We start from the raw sequence: 16,999 nt of genomic DNA, 5'->3' as shown, positions 1-16,999 counted from the left end.
ATCCTGAACTTCTGGAAAGGGCAGGTCCAACATATCAGTCATAAATAATGTTTGGCCATACTGTACTGTAATTCTTCAACCTATACGAAAAGGTTGAGGAATTGGGGTACTATGTGATGCCTATACAATTGCTTTTACTAATTAGTATCTAATGTGAAATGAGACTATTTTTGAAGAGGCAGTAGGGCTTTGATCATTAGTCCAATTCAGACCAAAAGTTGACCCTTTACTTTTTCATTCTTTAAGGGGATGTATTCAAAACAATTTTATTTTTTATTGGGTCAGTGACATTGGCATGGAAGAATTTTGAGAACAGAGAGTGGTTTGCCTCATGGAATGGAAGAATTCTGTGAGCAGAGAATGGTTTGTCTCATTGCATGGAAGAATTCTGAAAGTAGAGAATGGTTTGCCTCATTGCATGGAAGAATTCTGAAAGTAGAGAATGGTTTGCCTCATTGAATGGAAGAATTCTGAAAGTAGAGAATGGTTTGCCTCATTGCATGGAAGAATCCTGAGAGCAGTGGATGGTTTGCCTCATTGCATGGAAGAATTCTGGGAGCAGAGAATGGTTTGCATCAGTGAATAACTGTAGACCTGGAGCCAGTTATTCAAAAGTATATTAAAACTTAGGTCAGCCTTAAATTTGTTGTATATCTGTCTTCTTTTAATACAAAATCAATAGGATTTTAGGTCAGAGTAAGCTCGTACTGGGTTGAACTCGTAATGCTCAATTGGGCCCTAGTTTTGGCAACCACATATTTCAAACTACTGGCAGAAGAACGGTAAAAATTAAATGCCATGGATGTCAGTTGTAATTACTTATATTTGCAAAAATATTTTATTTTCGGAATTTAATTATGTATTTTGTTTTGCATTTTGGTGCTGGTTTAATCAGAAGAGAAGCTTGTTTAAAAGGGTTAAAATGCTGGCTTTTGAAAAAGTATGGTTGTGGTGATATCGTTATGTAAACTGCAAGATCAGCTTCTTTCTTTTATATTTTCTTTGTTGTATATATGTACTTCCTTTATGTATGTGTCTTAAAGTTTTTGTACTTAACTTTACATCACTTTATTTGCAGATTTTTATAGAAGCTTATCGTTTGCCAGACACCTTGGGAAATATTTTAGTTTGTCTTTAGATTGTTTATGTTAACATTTACATTGTGGTGGCTGTATTTTATAGTTTATATAAGTATATTTGTCATTATTCATTTTTTTTGCCAGATGGTAATTTACCATATGATTTACAGAGCAGTGCGTATTAGTATCAGTAATTATTTGTTTATACTAAATATGATAATCAAATGACCTAAAACTTCATCCAGTGTCAAGGTTTGCATATTTTGCATGATTCTGATAAAGGTTTTCTAAGGTTGGTTTGGAAGGTAGGGTGTTACCCTGTTTTGCAGCACCAAAAGTAGTATTTTATTTTGCCTCTATAAATGCTGTTTGCTTTTTGGGGTGAAATTTTAAGTCATACATGTACGGTAATTCAGTTTGTCTATGCTCTTCAAGTTGAGGAGTTCAAGTACTTCAGGCCCAGATTTATGCAATAAAAGATAAGACAATTAACCAATTATGTTTACAGGAAAGTCTATGAAAATTTGTTTTTGTTTATCAGTAGCATCCTTCTATGATGAAGAAATTCTTGTGATTCTTGTGTGCGTCCTCATAATTCTGTCGGAGGTCAGTTTAAGATTAAGTGTACATGTCCTTAAAGATTAGGCCTTCTGTTTTACACTGAATAATGTACATCTTACAGATTCGTCCTGAAGGAAGTATTTGCCTATTTGTCTGTAAGACGCCCTATTGGAATAAATGTTATTATGATAAAGAGTTAATTTTTTTTATTATTATCTGTTTCATTGTGTTCTTAAAAATAGAAGGGGGACATGTTTTAACCATAATGGTCAGTCTAGAATTTAGGAATATGAATATTCATGATTCAATATACCTGATTTTTCAGGTGGTCCCTCAACCTTTCCGCATATGAGCAACTTTCAGTGCAATTTGTGCACAATTTTAATTTTTTTTTGAGAAAAAATTACCTGTGCATTGAATGCCTTCAGAATATGCTTGAAACACCTTGCAAACATGCAAAAAGGTTGAAGAATTACAGTATTTTACAGTTTGATACTGATTTGAATGTCTAATTTTGGGCCTTAAAGAGTTCATTTGTGGTTACTGACCATCAAACTTCACCCGTCAGCAGGACCTTGATGTCAGCTTATTGACCTCAAATGTTCCATTCCCAGCTCATCATGATGACAACACAGTAAAATTAACAGTATGATGTTACAATGAAAACTAATACATTGTAATATTTTAGTCGTTACAATACAATCCATTTTTGACATAACATTGGTGTAAGGATTAAAAAATATGCAGCCTCTTTATTCAGTTAAACGTTTTGCCTAATTCTGAGAGGTCTGGAGATTTGTTTGCAATAGATGTAGGACGATATCCTACAAAAAAAGTTTCAGAACCAAAAAGTTGTATTTTATTTGCTTTTAGAAGTGCATTTTTTCCCCGAATATCATTTACCCCGAATATTTAATTAGGCATGTTGCGACACATTTTAACAATTGACCTTGTCATTTCCTCAAAAATCTATATCTGTATATATGTAATGAGGGTACCGGAACTGTTTTTCTGCACGATTATGGCAGCTCGGGTCCATAGACCACAAAATGTTTCACAGATTAGGTCAAAACCCTGAAGATTTTAAGGCAGGAAACTCATTGGGCACATGGTTTGAGGGGCCTCCGTGGCTCGGTTGGCGCACTAGTGCAACGTAATGACTCAGGAGTCTCTCACCAATGCGATTGCTATGAGTTCAAGTCAAGCTCATGCTGGCTTCCTCTCCAGCCATATGTGGGTAGGTCTGGCAGCAACCTGCAGATGGTCATGGGTTTCCACCAGGTCGCTGGTCGCTATGGTAAAAGTGAAATATTCTTGAACAAACACCAGTCAAATAAATAAATAAATAACATGGTTTGATGGCCTGCTTTGAGAAATGCTGAAGCTTTAAACTATTCTGTGTACTATGAGGACGAGGCCTAATAATACAGCATACTGTAATTCTTCAACCTTTCCGCATGTTTGCAAGCAGTTTATTCAAGCATATTCTGAGAGCACTATCCTGTGTAGACTGATGAAAGCCCTGAAATTGGCCAGTCCAACCAATGAAGATTTGTCACCAAAAACACCTTAAACATGGGCATAAACTGTACTGAACGTTGCTCCTTTATATATGAAAAGTTTGAGGAAATTGGGTGTGTCATTTTTAAGCTGTTCATGGATGGTGCCACATTTTCTTCAAGTTGTTAACATATATATATACAGCAATCAGTTGGGATGGAGCCCAAGGCAATTTCAGTGTTTTCAGTTCAGTAATTCCAGTTACAAAGCCCATCATGCTTCAGTCTCTAGCAGTTCCATGGCATGGTTTTGATGGAGACTGTTATTGTATGTATGTATATATATATGTGTGTGCATACCTGGGTTTCGTAGTCAGGCTTGACAATTTTTCAGTCATGACGATGAGGAGTCATCAGGTTTGTGTACATGTACTGTGAGTTCTTGAGGCATGGTGGGTTCATGCTGCCAAAGTGGTTCTGTCAATGAAGTATCATGCTAAAGACACCAGACATGACACCCTGCCCAGCCACATTATACTGACACCAGGCCATCCAGTCTGGTTTCCTTTCTCCAACCTCTCAGTGCTGAGCACCAAGTGAGGCAGCAACAAGTGCGCAGGATTTCGCTTTATAAAAAATATATGCCCTTGTCAAGGCCCTGTTCCACAAATTGAAATTCAATGTAATACCCATGAACTCAACATTGTAAAGGTTTACTTACTTATTTGCCACTCTTGTGTTTAACGTCCTACAAGAATATTTCACTGTTACAACAGTCTGATCATTGTTTTCTTGCAGTGATTGAGTTTAACAACAAGAGAACGAACGAGACCACACAGTCAATACACAAATATTTGACAGTATTATGGTGGAAGGAAACCACGACCTTCCAATGATTGCTGACAGACCTTCCCAAGTACAACTGGAGAGGAAACCAGCAAGAGCTAGACTTGAACTCGCAGCTACCACATTGGTGAGAGGCTCTAGGGTCAATGTGCTGTACTACCACCACCCACCACATATGTTTACTATAGATGTTGTACATGTAGTTACAATCAACCTACACCATACAGGTACATGTGGTCACAATCAACCTATATCACACAGGTACATGTGGTCACAATCAACCTATATCACACAGGTACATGTGGTCACAATCAACCTACACCACGCAGGTACATGTGGTCACAATCAACCTACACCACGCAGATACATGTGGTCACAATCAACCTATATCACACAGGTACATGTGGCCACAATCAACCTAAATCACTCGGGTACATGTGGTCACAATCAACCGATATCACACGGGTACGTGGTCACAATCAACCTACACCACGCAGGTACATGTGGTCACAATCAACCGATATCACGCAGGTACATGTGGTCACAATCAACCGATATCACGCAGGTACATGTGGTCACAATCAACCGATATCACGCAGGTACATGTGGTCACAATCAACCGATATCACGCAGGTACATGTGGTCACAATCAACCGATATCACACAGGTACATGTGGTCACAATCAACCGATATCACGCAGGTACATGTGGTCACAATCAACCTACATCACACAGGTACATGTGGTCACAATCAACCTATATCACACAGGTACATGTGGTCACAATCAACCTATATCACACAGGTACATGTGGTCACAACCTATATCACGCAGTACATTTGGTCACAATCAACCTATATCACACAGGTACATTTGGTCACAACCTATATCACACAGGTACATGTAGAATAAGATTGCTTTGTGGAAGGTGGTCCAGCAAAAGTTAAAAAATAAAAGTTGTTTGGCGCTCGTTTACACTGCCATTCTTCAGATTTCACCTTATAGAAAAGAAATAAGACCACACAGTTATAGTTTAACATCAATATAGTCATGTTTTTATTCTTTTATGGGCTTCAACAAGGCTATTTCATTGATGTAATGTCACTAAAATAATACCCACTGAGACATTTGTAAAATTTTTTGTGTAGAACTGAATCAGCTGTTCACAAATCTCTTGCACAAATAATCATTCATGTCAATATATGCCAGCCCTTCCTTGTGTTTCCCCAATCTCAAACAGTACTCATACAAGGAAGCTAGGCTCAGGAACTATGCTGAAGATGAGCAGCCAATGAAAAATGCCAATATATACATTATGAAGGTCAAACATCCAATCAGATGATGGCATATCACATAAGGTCTATCCTGATTGGTTTGTATTATGGCATGATTGGATAACAAGATGCGCATTCTATGTACAAATGACACAATGAAAATATGAATTGAAGACAGCATACAAATTGGTACAACCTGCTGATACATGAATATGTAGTTTGGCTGCAAAAAATCAACTCCCTTCTGGGTTTCACGAGACAGTTTTCCATTTTAGGCAGCTCATTTGTAGTTCTTTTCTGTGTTCAGGGGCTCTTTTTCACAAAAGTACACAACTTTGCACACATGTAACAATCATGGCATCCACTGCTGTTGCCACGGTAACTACATGTATGGATGGCTATGTGCTTTTTGTGACAATGGCCTCTCAATTCAGTATATCATGGATGCACAGGCAAGTTATTAACCAGCCAGATGAAAATTATGACTATATTTCACAATCAAAACAGGACGTACAAAAATACAAATATCTGCTTCAAGAGCTACTAAGTGTCCAGTTCAGAAGTAAGCAATCTGAAATGTGACAGCGAGGCTTGAAAAAAAAAGCATAAAGAATCAGTATTGCCTGGAGATAACAGGGGTAAAACCTCCCACATGCCATGGTCATGTACTACACTACACTACACACAAACAACTGTATAACTTGGTTGTACAGGAACACAATGGTATACAAAGTAAATATTTACCTTATGTACATATTTACCAATTGTTCCCATACAGATTATTTTGGGGAGGGGAAAAAAAAAAAAAAAAAAAAAAAAGAAGATGTAGATATGCACAGGATCAAGAACACAAGAAAAAAATTTTATACTGGACCACAATAATTTAATATAATATCACAAAACTTGTAATTTCAGCACTAGTCAATTACCCCTAGCATAGAGAGAATGCTATTATAAATTTCTGACATATTTCAAAGCTTTCAAAGCTAATGTCACAGGGTAATTCATGTTTTCAAAGATTTTGCATATCTCAAATTATGCAAAATGAAAAGATGGCTGAGAAACCTATAGATTAACTGGATAGCTCACAAAGTGTACGAAAGTTTTCATTTAACATAAGAAGATTTCTATGGCTACAAGGTCAACTGTACTCAGCCTAGTTTACTTCAAAACATGTAGCGAACCTTGTCTAAAATATGCAGAAGAGAAAGAATAAAAATCTCAGCATTTTTGTCCTGTGACCTTGACAAAATCTGGTACTATGACAGCCAAAACTAATAAGGCAGGTCGAAATATAGCACAGGGAAGTTACATGTACATGTAAATCACAGAGCAGGTGCATGTACATACTTGTAGTAAGACCAAGGATGATGGTGAGAATGGCTTTTAAGAAATATAGCGTGTAACAGACATTAACTTGGACCCGATTATCACATAATTAAGGAAGTTTTACAAGTTGCTTTTCTGGGACTGTTTTGTACCTCAATCACAAAGGTCAACAAGAAATCGTTGGTCAATTTTAAAAGAATAATTTGATTCAAGTTAAACACTGAGTTTGTATATCTACAAATATTATGTGCTATTAAGAAAATGATGACATCCAAGAACTTCTCATTACCTAGTACAGGTAGCCTTTCATGCTAGGATTAAAGCTTTGAACACCACCAAAGGTTTCTTCTCGAAATTCAGGCAATGTAAATTCATTGTGCATTTGTATCAACAAGTGAAGCAAAATACAAATAATTTTTTAAAAAAAAAAAAAAAAGAAAAAAGGGGGGAATGGAGCATTCCAGCTCTATCAATCCTTCAGCTTTAACTATTCAGACATCGCAATGAACCATATCTACAGTTTCTTTAACATTTGTACATATAACCTGTACAACTGTAGGTTCTTAGTCAAGTCTATCCACAAATGAAGCTATTTACATATATGACAATTGCACTTGCTTAAAAAGAATCTGGCACTGACTTGATATCACCATAGTGATGCTGTCCTCACAACATCAGCTAAGATTTCCTTTTCTTCTGTATTATTAAAGCACAGTCTTGATTGGACGCAGTGTTTAATTTGGAAACAACGTTTTTATTTGAACACTTCACGAGTCACCTAAGTGAACGTCTCAGTCAATATGATGATATCACAAGACAATATAGTATACATATAGTCATATACTATAAAATTTGGTAGTGTTCAAATGAGCAACATGTGGTAAAATATGTCTGCCAGCATCTGAAGACAGTCTACGGTAGACGTTTCTACCAGTTAGGTTTGAATGCTGTGCGTACAGACTTACAATCTAGTGGCTAGAAGGCTCTTCAACAGTGGACTTGTCTGTCACGATCTGTTTGAAGCCACGTCTACCAGGAACCAAGTCCAGCTGTCCTTGGGGTCTTCAGCATTAGAACCACTTTCCAACTGGCTGTAACTTGTATTCTGTCAAAGAGGCCAACTGGCTGAAATCTGTATTTTGCAGAGCAGGCAAGCTGGCTGTAACTTGTATTCTGCCGAGGAGGCCAACTGGCTGTAAGCTGTATTCTGCCGAGGAGGCCAACTGGCTGTAAGCTGTATTCTGCTGTGAAGGCCAACTGACTAAGCTGTATTCTGCCAAGCAGGCCAACTGGATGCAAGCTATATTCTACTGATAAGGCCAACTGGATGTAAGCTGTATTCTGCCGAGGAGGCCAACTGGCTGTAAGCTGTATTCTGCCGAGAAGGCTAACTGGCTGTAAGCTCTATTCTGCCGAGCAGGCCAGCTGGCTGTAAGTTGTACTCTGACCACACACACCAGCCGCTAACAAGTTGCATGCCCCTGAACAACGTGACTCAGCCCTATTCACTCACCCTGGAACTGGTCAACCTACTAATCTTGTGTGGTTCAGACATTGTGTTTGAAAACCTCCAGGCTGTTGGCTCATCAATGCTGCATGCGAGTGTAGATGTTGTCATCCTGCGCATAATAATTGACAGGGTAGCTTAGCTTCAGGTCAAGGCTCTCGTTGTGTTCTGCCAGCGAGGTTTGACTGTAGTGAACGACAAGGTCAACCAATGATCTGTGTATGAAGTATGGGTCTGCAAACCCATAGCCCGTCTCTCGCTTGTAGATCTTACAGTGTCCTACCTGCCCCCGTACCCTGAAACATAGGAGCAGAACAGGTTACAGAATTTTCAATAATCACACCAAAACATTTACATTTTCTTTTTTTTTTTTCAAATTATTCATTGAAACAGTCAAAATACCCAAGTTGTACAGACATAATTTTTCACTCATATCTAAACATTGACTGAATCGTTCATTCAGTAAAAAATTACTTAAATTAAGTAAATTTGATTAATTAAAAGACAGATAACTTACACAATAGATAAAACATGGTCACCATCCCTGGGCCTGATCAGGAACGTTCCATCTTTCTGTCCCATCAGCTTCATCTCAGCAGTATTACGATCGCACTCTACTAACCACGTCCGCGAGTCTTCATGCGGCAACCAGTGAGGGCTAACAAGACAAAAACACATAGGCATTCTACAGATATATGTTACATGGCTACTCCGTAACTGTTAAAAAGCACAAACACACAACTGGGAATGTGTCAAGCGAGAACAACTGCAGTCTAAGAAAGGAACATGTAGGAGCATAAATTTTCAGTTACAAACCTGTTTTCAGAAATACATTATTGCCAAGACCTTTTCAATCATTTTACTTTGCATTTATTTCACACAAGTTAGTGCCTTAATGAAAAACAAATGACACCTGTTCTTCTGATGTTGCATCTCTACCACAAGATGAACAAATTTTGAAAGTCCCTGCAGCATCCTTCTCTCGGCACACACACTCATACACACACAGTCACCATACAGAAAAATGTATAAAGTAAAAGTTGCAGTCTGTAAAATCAATTCAGTAATCAATACCTTTCCTCAGTGCTCTTTCCTTCTAATATTTCTTCCAGAAGATCTTGTGAATAGCCATTATCCAAAAGCATTCTGTGAATAGATAAGCCTTGGATTTAGCAAAAAGATTCATGTTCACTGAAAACATGTCAATTATAGATTACAGCAGTAACTACATTTAAACTACAAGGTTTTTTTTTTTTTTTTTTTGGTAAACAAACTAGTTTAAATTACTTTCTTGCTTTTAAATTTACTGGTTTCCAGAAGTATTCCGAATGATGACGAACAACTGAAGCGTTTTTTGGACCAAGTTTATGGTGAACTGCAAGGATTAGCTATGACTGAACTTACTTCTTGTATCTTTCTCTCTCCCTATATAACCGCTTGATTTCTGGTTTTGTGCTATTCATTTCACTTATAAACTGTCGATTTGAATGGACTGTTTTTGGATTTCCAATTCCAATGCCTCTCGACTCTCGCAAATAGTCATCAGCCTAGTTTTCAGGAGTTCAAAATTTTCGTGTAACCTACAAGATGAAACATAACAATATGTAAATACAACACCAAAAACAAACAATTTTAATGTTTGTAAGGTGTACAGTTACAACATCAGTACAAAGGCACAATAACTGCACAACATTAAAGTTTCATTAATCCATATTTTAAACAACTGAATTCATCCCCGAGATATTGCTAATCAACACGAATTTTTACATTCTGGGTATATATTGCCTAACCATCTCATAACTTGACTGATTCAACTTTACGTCTTATTCACAAACACATATACTTCATAACAAGATGGCAATGCTTCAACGAAAACAAAATGCAGGGCATGGGATAAATTGCTTCCCCTTAGCACGTGCCCATTCCATGCAAGCAGAAGGTCAATTCTGCGACAAGCTCTTTGAGAAATGAAAAAGAGAATATAAAGCAAATGTGTGTAAAATTGTCTTACTTTTGTATTTCATTAGGAAACGCATCTCTGTGTGATTTCTCGTGCAGCAAGATCTGATCCTCAAACACTGCCACCGTCTCCTTGAACGCATCCAGGGCCTGGTGCTTCAGTTGTAACTCCTGTGGAACAGCAACATGGATGGTCAGCTACAGTTATTGGCTTTGACTGACTTTTTGGCTTTTAACACCCTATTCCAGAATATTTCACATGGAAAGACAGCACACAGTGAAATGGGTGGAGGAGATTAGAAGGCCTGGAGAAAACCACTGACCTTTGGCCACTAAATGACTAGCCATAACAATCGAATGTGCATGAACATGCAGACACACATACTTTTGTATTTGGACCCACACTCTACATGGTTAACGAGCAGAACAGGAGAAATCCTACCTGAGCGGTTTTCGAGTGGTGGTCGTATAGCCGATCGTACTCCACACTCCTCTGTAAGTACAGCTGGTTCATCTCCTTTAGTTTACTCAACATCTCCTTCACGTCTGGCGGATCTACACCACTAGGGGGCTACAAAAAAGATTGCAACCTATCAGAATACTAAAAACATCCATCCATCCACCTGAACAATGGGGCAACCTTTACATAGCTTTGCAATTGTGATTCTCAAGCACTTTACTAATACCCTGCTTACATTAAGACATTCTGTAAGAGAGGCTGGAAGATAAAGACCATGTGATCTCCTTAGTAACAAACTGCGAGGAAAAAGAGAAAAAAAAGGAAGTCCTTGTAATGTTGTAGCATAGGAAAGCTGATTTGAATAATTTCTAGCTTTCGAGATAAGTCTTCTGTAGAGCTTACATGCTGGTTTTTTGTACAACCAGATCACTGACCGAGTGGAAAACATGGGCCATTTTCCCTACGCTTCCACATTGGGTGACCATTTTGTTTTCACCCACACTAGGGTGATCATGTGATCTACATCTTCCGAGCCCTCTTAAAGAATATACATCTTAACCTCTGACAGTTAACATGTATAGGATTTTTCAAAGAACACAACCATCTGACATCCAGTAGTACAACTGATACGTTTCAAGTAATCAAAATAATGTCCAAACTAAGTGCCAAGGCACTGATTTCAGAAATGCGAGCACACAGACTTACCGGTATTTTCCTTCTCACTGGGAACTCTAGTTTGATGTCTAATGTGCGGTTGTAGATGGCCAGCGAATTATGTCTGTAGTACTCCACTAGCTCCACCACTGAGTTGAATGTGTAAGGCTCCACGAAACCGTATTTTCCGTTATGGTGGAAAATCCTGATCAATTTGTTACTGCCTCCTTTCCTGCAGACAATAGAAATAAAACCCTCTGAAGATTGCCCAGACATACCAATGTAAGTATGTATGTAGATCAGTGGCATAGGAAGTAGACAAAGGGATTACCATTTGTTCAAGGAATCATGAGGTATATGTATATAACAGTCCAGGAAAAAAAATCTTAGATAATATACACCCACAGGTCATGTATTTTAAGTCACAGAATAAACAAACAGTTACAGCTACAGGAAACACCCCCCCCCCTCCCCTGGCAGTTTCCATTCATGACCTCATGTCACAGGTGTTTAAGCTATTTGTACCTTCAGCAGCTTGGGGGGGCATACCTCTACATATGCTGCTCTGTTTACACAGAAACTGGACTGACCCTAAAGCTAATCAATGACCTGGGGCAGATGAGGCTCAACAAGAGGGGTAGGATAGGGGTGGGAAATAGAACGAGACAGAAAAGACCCTGGCAAATTTGGAAATACCTGACACATCCACCTCTTCTACAAACATGCGGTTCCACTTACTATATATCTGATCCTTGCACAGTGCCATGCTCAAGAATTTTACACTCAAACATCCAGGACTAGTACAACTGGTGAAGAAAACTGAAGTGAACATGGAAAACCACCTTACCGCCTAATTTTTCAACATATAACAAAGATATGGGCAAAGTGTTGATGGAAGAAAAGGGGTTTCATCAAATATTAAGACCGTTTAAACTGCTGGAGTGAGAGCAGATGTATCTACAAGGTACAGTTTGTAGCATGTTGTTACATACCTTAACGTCAGGGTGTAGTCTGTCTTAGTTGAAGCGTCCCGTACTAAAAATGTCCCGTCAGGTTGATCTTTCAACCGCTCATTGACTTCTTCCCTATAAAGAAAAATGAAACCATCAATGCATTCTTGAGATTATTATTTAACAGGACTTCAAAAAATGACAGGATGTTACAAAAACAAAACAATATGCCTTTTTACTCTGTATATCAATCTGTAATTATTCTTAAGGAAAGGGAAAAAAAAAATGACTGATGTGGACATACCTGCTGATATCACCCCAGTACCAATCACAGTCTTCTAATCTGGTACCTGAGGGGGTGGGTGCAGAATTTGGCAGGGGCGAGTCAGCAAAGTGGTCAGTTGGTCGCCCTGCAGGAGGTTGCCCTGTGGGAGAGGAAAACATCAACTGTTAGACTGGAGGGAAGAAGTGAGAAAATGAAGGCACTATACAACCCGCAAACATTGCATCACACCTGAAGTTTAGCTTTCTTCAAGTGACACATTTTGCTGGCTTCTTAGTGATTCATCCTTTGTGTAAGGTTTTTTTTGTGAAGAATCCTAGAATCCTAAGTGTTAGTAACAAAGGTAGACTTTTAAGGCCGTTATGTACTCTGAAAGTGTATTTTCATAAGCCAAACTTCAGGTGGGGATACAGTACTTGTCTTCTCATCAATGTAACATCTGAGGTAAAATAGAATGATCAACTGAATACAAGGTACCAGGTTAACAGATTAATCTCTGACTGAGATTTAAATGCCACATTTTTCACTTCTAAGAAGGCCCTCGGCACGATATACCTGAGGCGCTATACCATACTCATTCATTCAGAAGGTAGTCCGGTTTATTGGTGTTGTAAACAAGGAAAAATACAACACAAAAGTATGACTTTAATAACAAGCCTTAAACCTTCCTTTAAGATAAATGTAACACAAAAATTGGTAAAAACAGTCTGAAAGGATTTAGACTCAAATGTTTTGTTGTTTTATCCCACAATATCCCCACCCAATATGTACTTATCTTCTCCTGGTACTACAGCACCTGACAGAATGTTATAGCAGACTTACTTGGCGGAGGTGGAGGTTTCTCACTGCTAAAACTTCTTTTCATCAAAGCCTCAAAAATGTCCACCTGGAGTTGGGTATTGTTGATTATATCACTGAAATATGAAGACAACACAAATTTCCATCAAATGAATTGGCCATTGATCACTCAGTATTTACAAAACCTTTGTTATCTCTAAGATCATTTACTACACTGACGTCAAATGAAACTTTGCTGACCTACATGTATACTTTTCTGGACATGCGTCATTCCATGAACAGGGGAAGAGATATATACAGGAGAAAAAAAAACGAATCTCATGAAATTCTTTTGAAGTCAGAAAGAGGTTAGGCTTCAGGACTGATGTCTATATGAAGGTTCTATCAAACTCACATGATGTTCTCCCATGGTGGCCGGAGAAGGATATGACAAAATACATGCGAAAGCCTGTCGAGCTTGTACGCTTCGGCTTGGTTGTCACGGTGATTTTGGTACCACATGCGCCACAAGCGAACAAAATGGTCAATGAGGAACAGCAGAGTTTTTCTGTGTGCTGTTGGGAGTTTGTTACAGATTTCCACAATACCGGTCTCGTTTTTCCGTCCTAAAATAAAAGAAAGAAAGAAAAAAAAAAAACACAATACGTAAATGTCTTTATTCAGAACAAAGTACTTAGGGAATTAACAAAAATGCTCAAACAAATAAGTTCAACAAAATACAGAGTAACCATGACAAAGCCTATCAATAGTTGAATTAACTACCAATTAGAGTAAACCACCAAACTTTGGCAAGTTACTAACAAACTTTCTCACATGCAGTGAACAGATATGCACACTAGATTGTTTGAAGACTTCAACTGATGTTACAGTGCATAAAGGGGTGCACAAGCGTGAACGACTGCTTATTTTTGTCATCAAGGCCTCATTAGCAGTGAGAGTGGGAGAATCTACAGCGTCATGGCCAGCTTGAGTGTTCATAATCAGCTGGGCAATATACATGTGGGTGTATATACAAGGGGTGCCACTTGTGTACAGTGTCAATTGATGGGAAGGGCAGGAAGGCTGCTGGCACGGCTTGAAAAGCAGCCAAAATATCATGGTTCATCGTAATTAACAAGCCATTCACTTCAACATCCATTGAGGAACACTGGTGCTTGAACAAAATGAATGAGCAAATATAATGCCTTCCTGATTTGTGTAGCATGGAGATTGCCAGCTTAAAAGAAGTAGCCCGAGGCCACTTTCACACAAAATCTGCTAAGTCATTTCTCATAGCTTTTTTCATAAATGACTATCTCGGTAATCTTACCATAAAATGACATCTTTTATGAGAAAAGTTACGATAAACTGATTTACGAAGTTTTGTAAAAGAGATCTGCCATCTTTTGTTCACAGCGCTTAATATACATGTACCAGGCCACCAAAAACTTGCATGGCCTTTGCAGTTGAAACAAAATTAAGTCGATGAATCATGTACATGTGCATTACTTAGAATAAGCACAATGTGACCACACAAGTCTTGAAACTGTACACGTAGCAGATGATCTTTCGTATGTGCTAAGCTTTACTTACTTGCTGCCTCTATCAACTGTTCATAGAATTCCACTGGGATAACTGGGTTTGGCAACTCTCTGAGATAACGTTTAAGAGCGCCCCCTATATGATGGACTTCATATGCACTGAGATCAAGCTCTGCTGGATCACCTATGAATCAGAATACACAAGGGTTAAAGAGACTACATACAATTGGGTTACAATTTACACGCAAAACTGTCAGTGTTTCATGTACTTCCATTTACTGTCAATACTACACTCACAAGTATTCCTCCAGGTTTTGCCCAAGACAAGTGATGTCTGGTCATTTTTTTTTCTTCTACTTCAAATTAAATACTTTATGAAAATGCATCGGCATACTTGAACCTTTCATTTGGGAAACATTTATGAGAATCAGAATTACATGTACCCAGTTTTCCTCGCAGAGACATGGATTTTGATTAATTTATTCGATTGGTGTTTTATGCCGTACTCAAGAATATTTCATTTCTACAACAGAGGCCAGCATTACAATGGGAGGAATTCAGTCAGGGTTCAGGGGGAAGCCCACAAGCGTGATTCAGCAGGTTGCTGGAAAACCTTCCCATGTACGCCACTGATTTTGAGGATTTACCACATGAAAGCAGCATGTGATGTATACTCACTCTGGTTGAAGGCAGCCTTGATCTGGTTTATGGCTTCGGTTGGAGCTGAGAAGCGATAGATGTTGAAGGCGTCCGCAGCTTCATGGAAAACAGAAATAAAAACAACATTTAACATACTGAAGAAATTCAATGAACATCGCAATAAAATGTACACACACACACACGAGAAAGAGAGTTCCCCCAGGTTACATGTATATCTCCCCAAACTATAAAAACAGAAATAAGCAAATTACTGAATTCATGATCTGCCCTCTGGGTCAAGATGCTGTCCTAGAGGTCAGACTTAGTCTTAACACGTGGTATTCATTTCTGAACTTGAACCTAATCACTAATATTGGATCTTATCATGAAGAATTAACTTTGGGTACTGAAATATTCCTAAGGTAAATCACAATTTTACCACAGTATACTATTTTGAATTTAAGACCAAGTTTGACTGAAGTTTAAAAAGACAGCTTCATGATCCTGGGGCCTGCCATTTGCCTCAAGCTATAAGCCAACATCTTACCCAAGAGCTACTGTACAACAGAAATGAAGCTACAGAAGTGTTAGGCTGTTAAATGAACAAATGTATAAGTGGACTATCCATCCAATGACCACTAGGCCTCATTAAGACCTCCTAATATTACAGACAGGTTACATTTCACTGCACCAGTGGGTGACTTAATTGGCTCCCCCCCACTCTCCAATCAATCCCCTGGGGGTAGTCACTCAGGAGAAATAAGAAGTCAGAGCCAATCATGTAACCCCAGGGGAGTTCAGGAACAAGGTGTTGCCTTACAGAAGGCAGACTAGCACAGCTGTCAGTGCCAAAGTAGTAGTGGATATGTAATACTTTAGGTAATATGGCGTTAAGCCATAATCCAGCATTTATTCATTCACAACTGTTGGCATCAACTTATTACAGCATAAATAAACAAATCAGATTCAAATCCTATTTAATAGCTTTTTCTTCTTTCAAGGGAGAGAACTTTGTAATCTTTGCATGATGGTTGCAAATTATGTTTCGGAACTTTTTCTTTAATTTTACAAATATTTCTTTTCCACAGAATCTTGTGTGAAATATTCTGGCAGACTAAAAATTCTGAAGGTTTTTATGATCATGTTTGAAGGTTTTTAGAGCATTACTACCAAAACAACAAAAAAAACAAAAAAACCCCACATAAATGGAGAGACAGTCCAATCATGTTCTCCTGCTGAAATACATTACTACACTGTGTAGGACCAGATTTCACTTTCATTCATAGACCCTAAACCACACTGATTCAATCAAGACTAATTGTGCCTCAAGCCTAGGTTTCACACCTGCCTATAAATAATGAACCACTAACAGAGAGACTTTAAATGTCCATTACTGACCGAGGTGAGGCTTAAGTAATTAAATCCTAAATTGTATCTAGTCTAAAGGTTTGGCCTGAGGCTCTCCACAGAAACAGGTTTTAGAACAGCTTAATTTAACCAGTGTGTGTGGGTTTAGCCACTGGTTGTTCCTGTTACTGGACACCTTCTCTGGCTCTGCTTATCACCCAGGGGAACATGAGGGGGACACCTGCTGCTCGCTAACGGTCCACCTGACTTCGTTAACCTCTGCAGGTGATTGATA

The 16,999-nt window shown here is 38.5% G+C and overlaps 1 protein-coding gene across 1 annotated transcript in view; it reads right to left on the bottom strand.

Moving 5' to 3' along the window:
* Window positions 1-7,011: 7,011 nt before the first annotated feature.
* LOC135470408 (phosphatidylinositol 3-kinase regulatory subunit alpha-like) overlaps window positions 7,012-16,999 on the bottom strand; it is a 106,574-nt gene continuing 96,586 nt past the window's right edge. Inside the window, 14 exon segments of the mRNA XM_064749330.1 lie at window positions 7,012-8,390; window positions 8,612-8,752; window positions 9,169-9,240; window positions 9,499-9,580; window positions 9,583-9,674; window positions 10,106-10,224; window positions 10,496-10,624; window positions 11,219-11,399; window positions 12,160-12,252; window positions 12,422-12,542; window positions 13,223-13,314; window positions 13,593-13,803; window positions 14,771-14,902; window positions 15,397-15,474. Of these exon segments, the coding sequence (XP_064605400.1) occupies window positions 8,174-8,390; window positions 8,612-8,752; window positions 9,169-9,240; window positions 9,499-9,580; window positions 9,583-9,674; window positions 10,106-10,224; window positions 10,496-10,624; window positions 11,219-11,399; window positions 12,160-12,252; window positions 12,422-12,542; window positions 13,223-13,314; window positions 13,593-13,803; window positions 14,771-14,902; window positions 15,397-15,474 (1,760 nt within the window). The 3' untranslated portion in view covers window positions 7,012-8,173.

The sequence above is a fragment of the Liolophura sinensis genome, chromosome 7 (assembly GCF_032854445.1).
Source record: "Liolophura sinensis isolate JHLJ2023 chromosome 7, CUHK_Ljap_v2, whole genome shotgun sequence".
NCBI classification, from domain to species: domain Eukaryota; kingdom Metazoa; phylum Mollusca; class Polyplacophora; order Chitonida; family Chitonidae; genus Liolophura; species Liolophura sinensis.
This window is presented reverse-complemented; position numbering and strand designations above follow the sequence as displayed.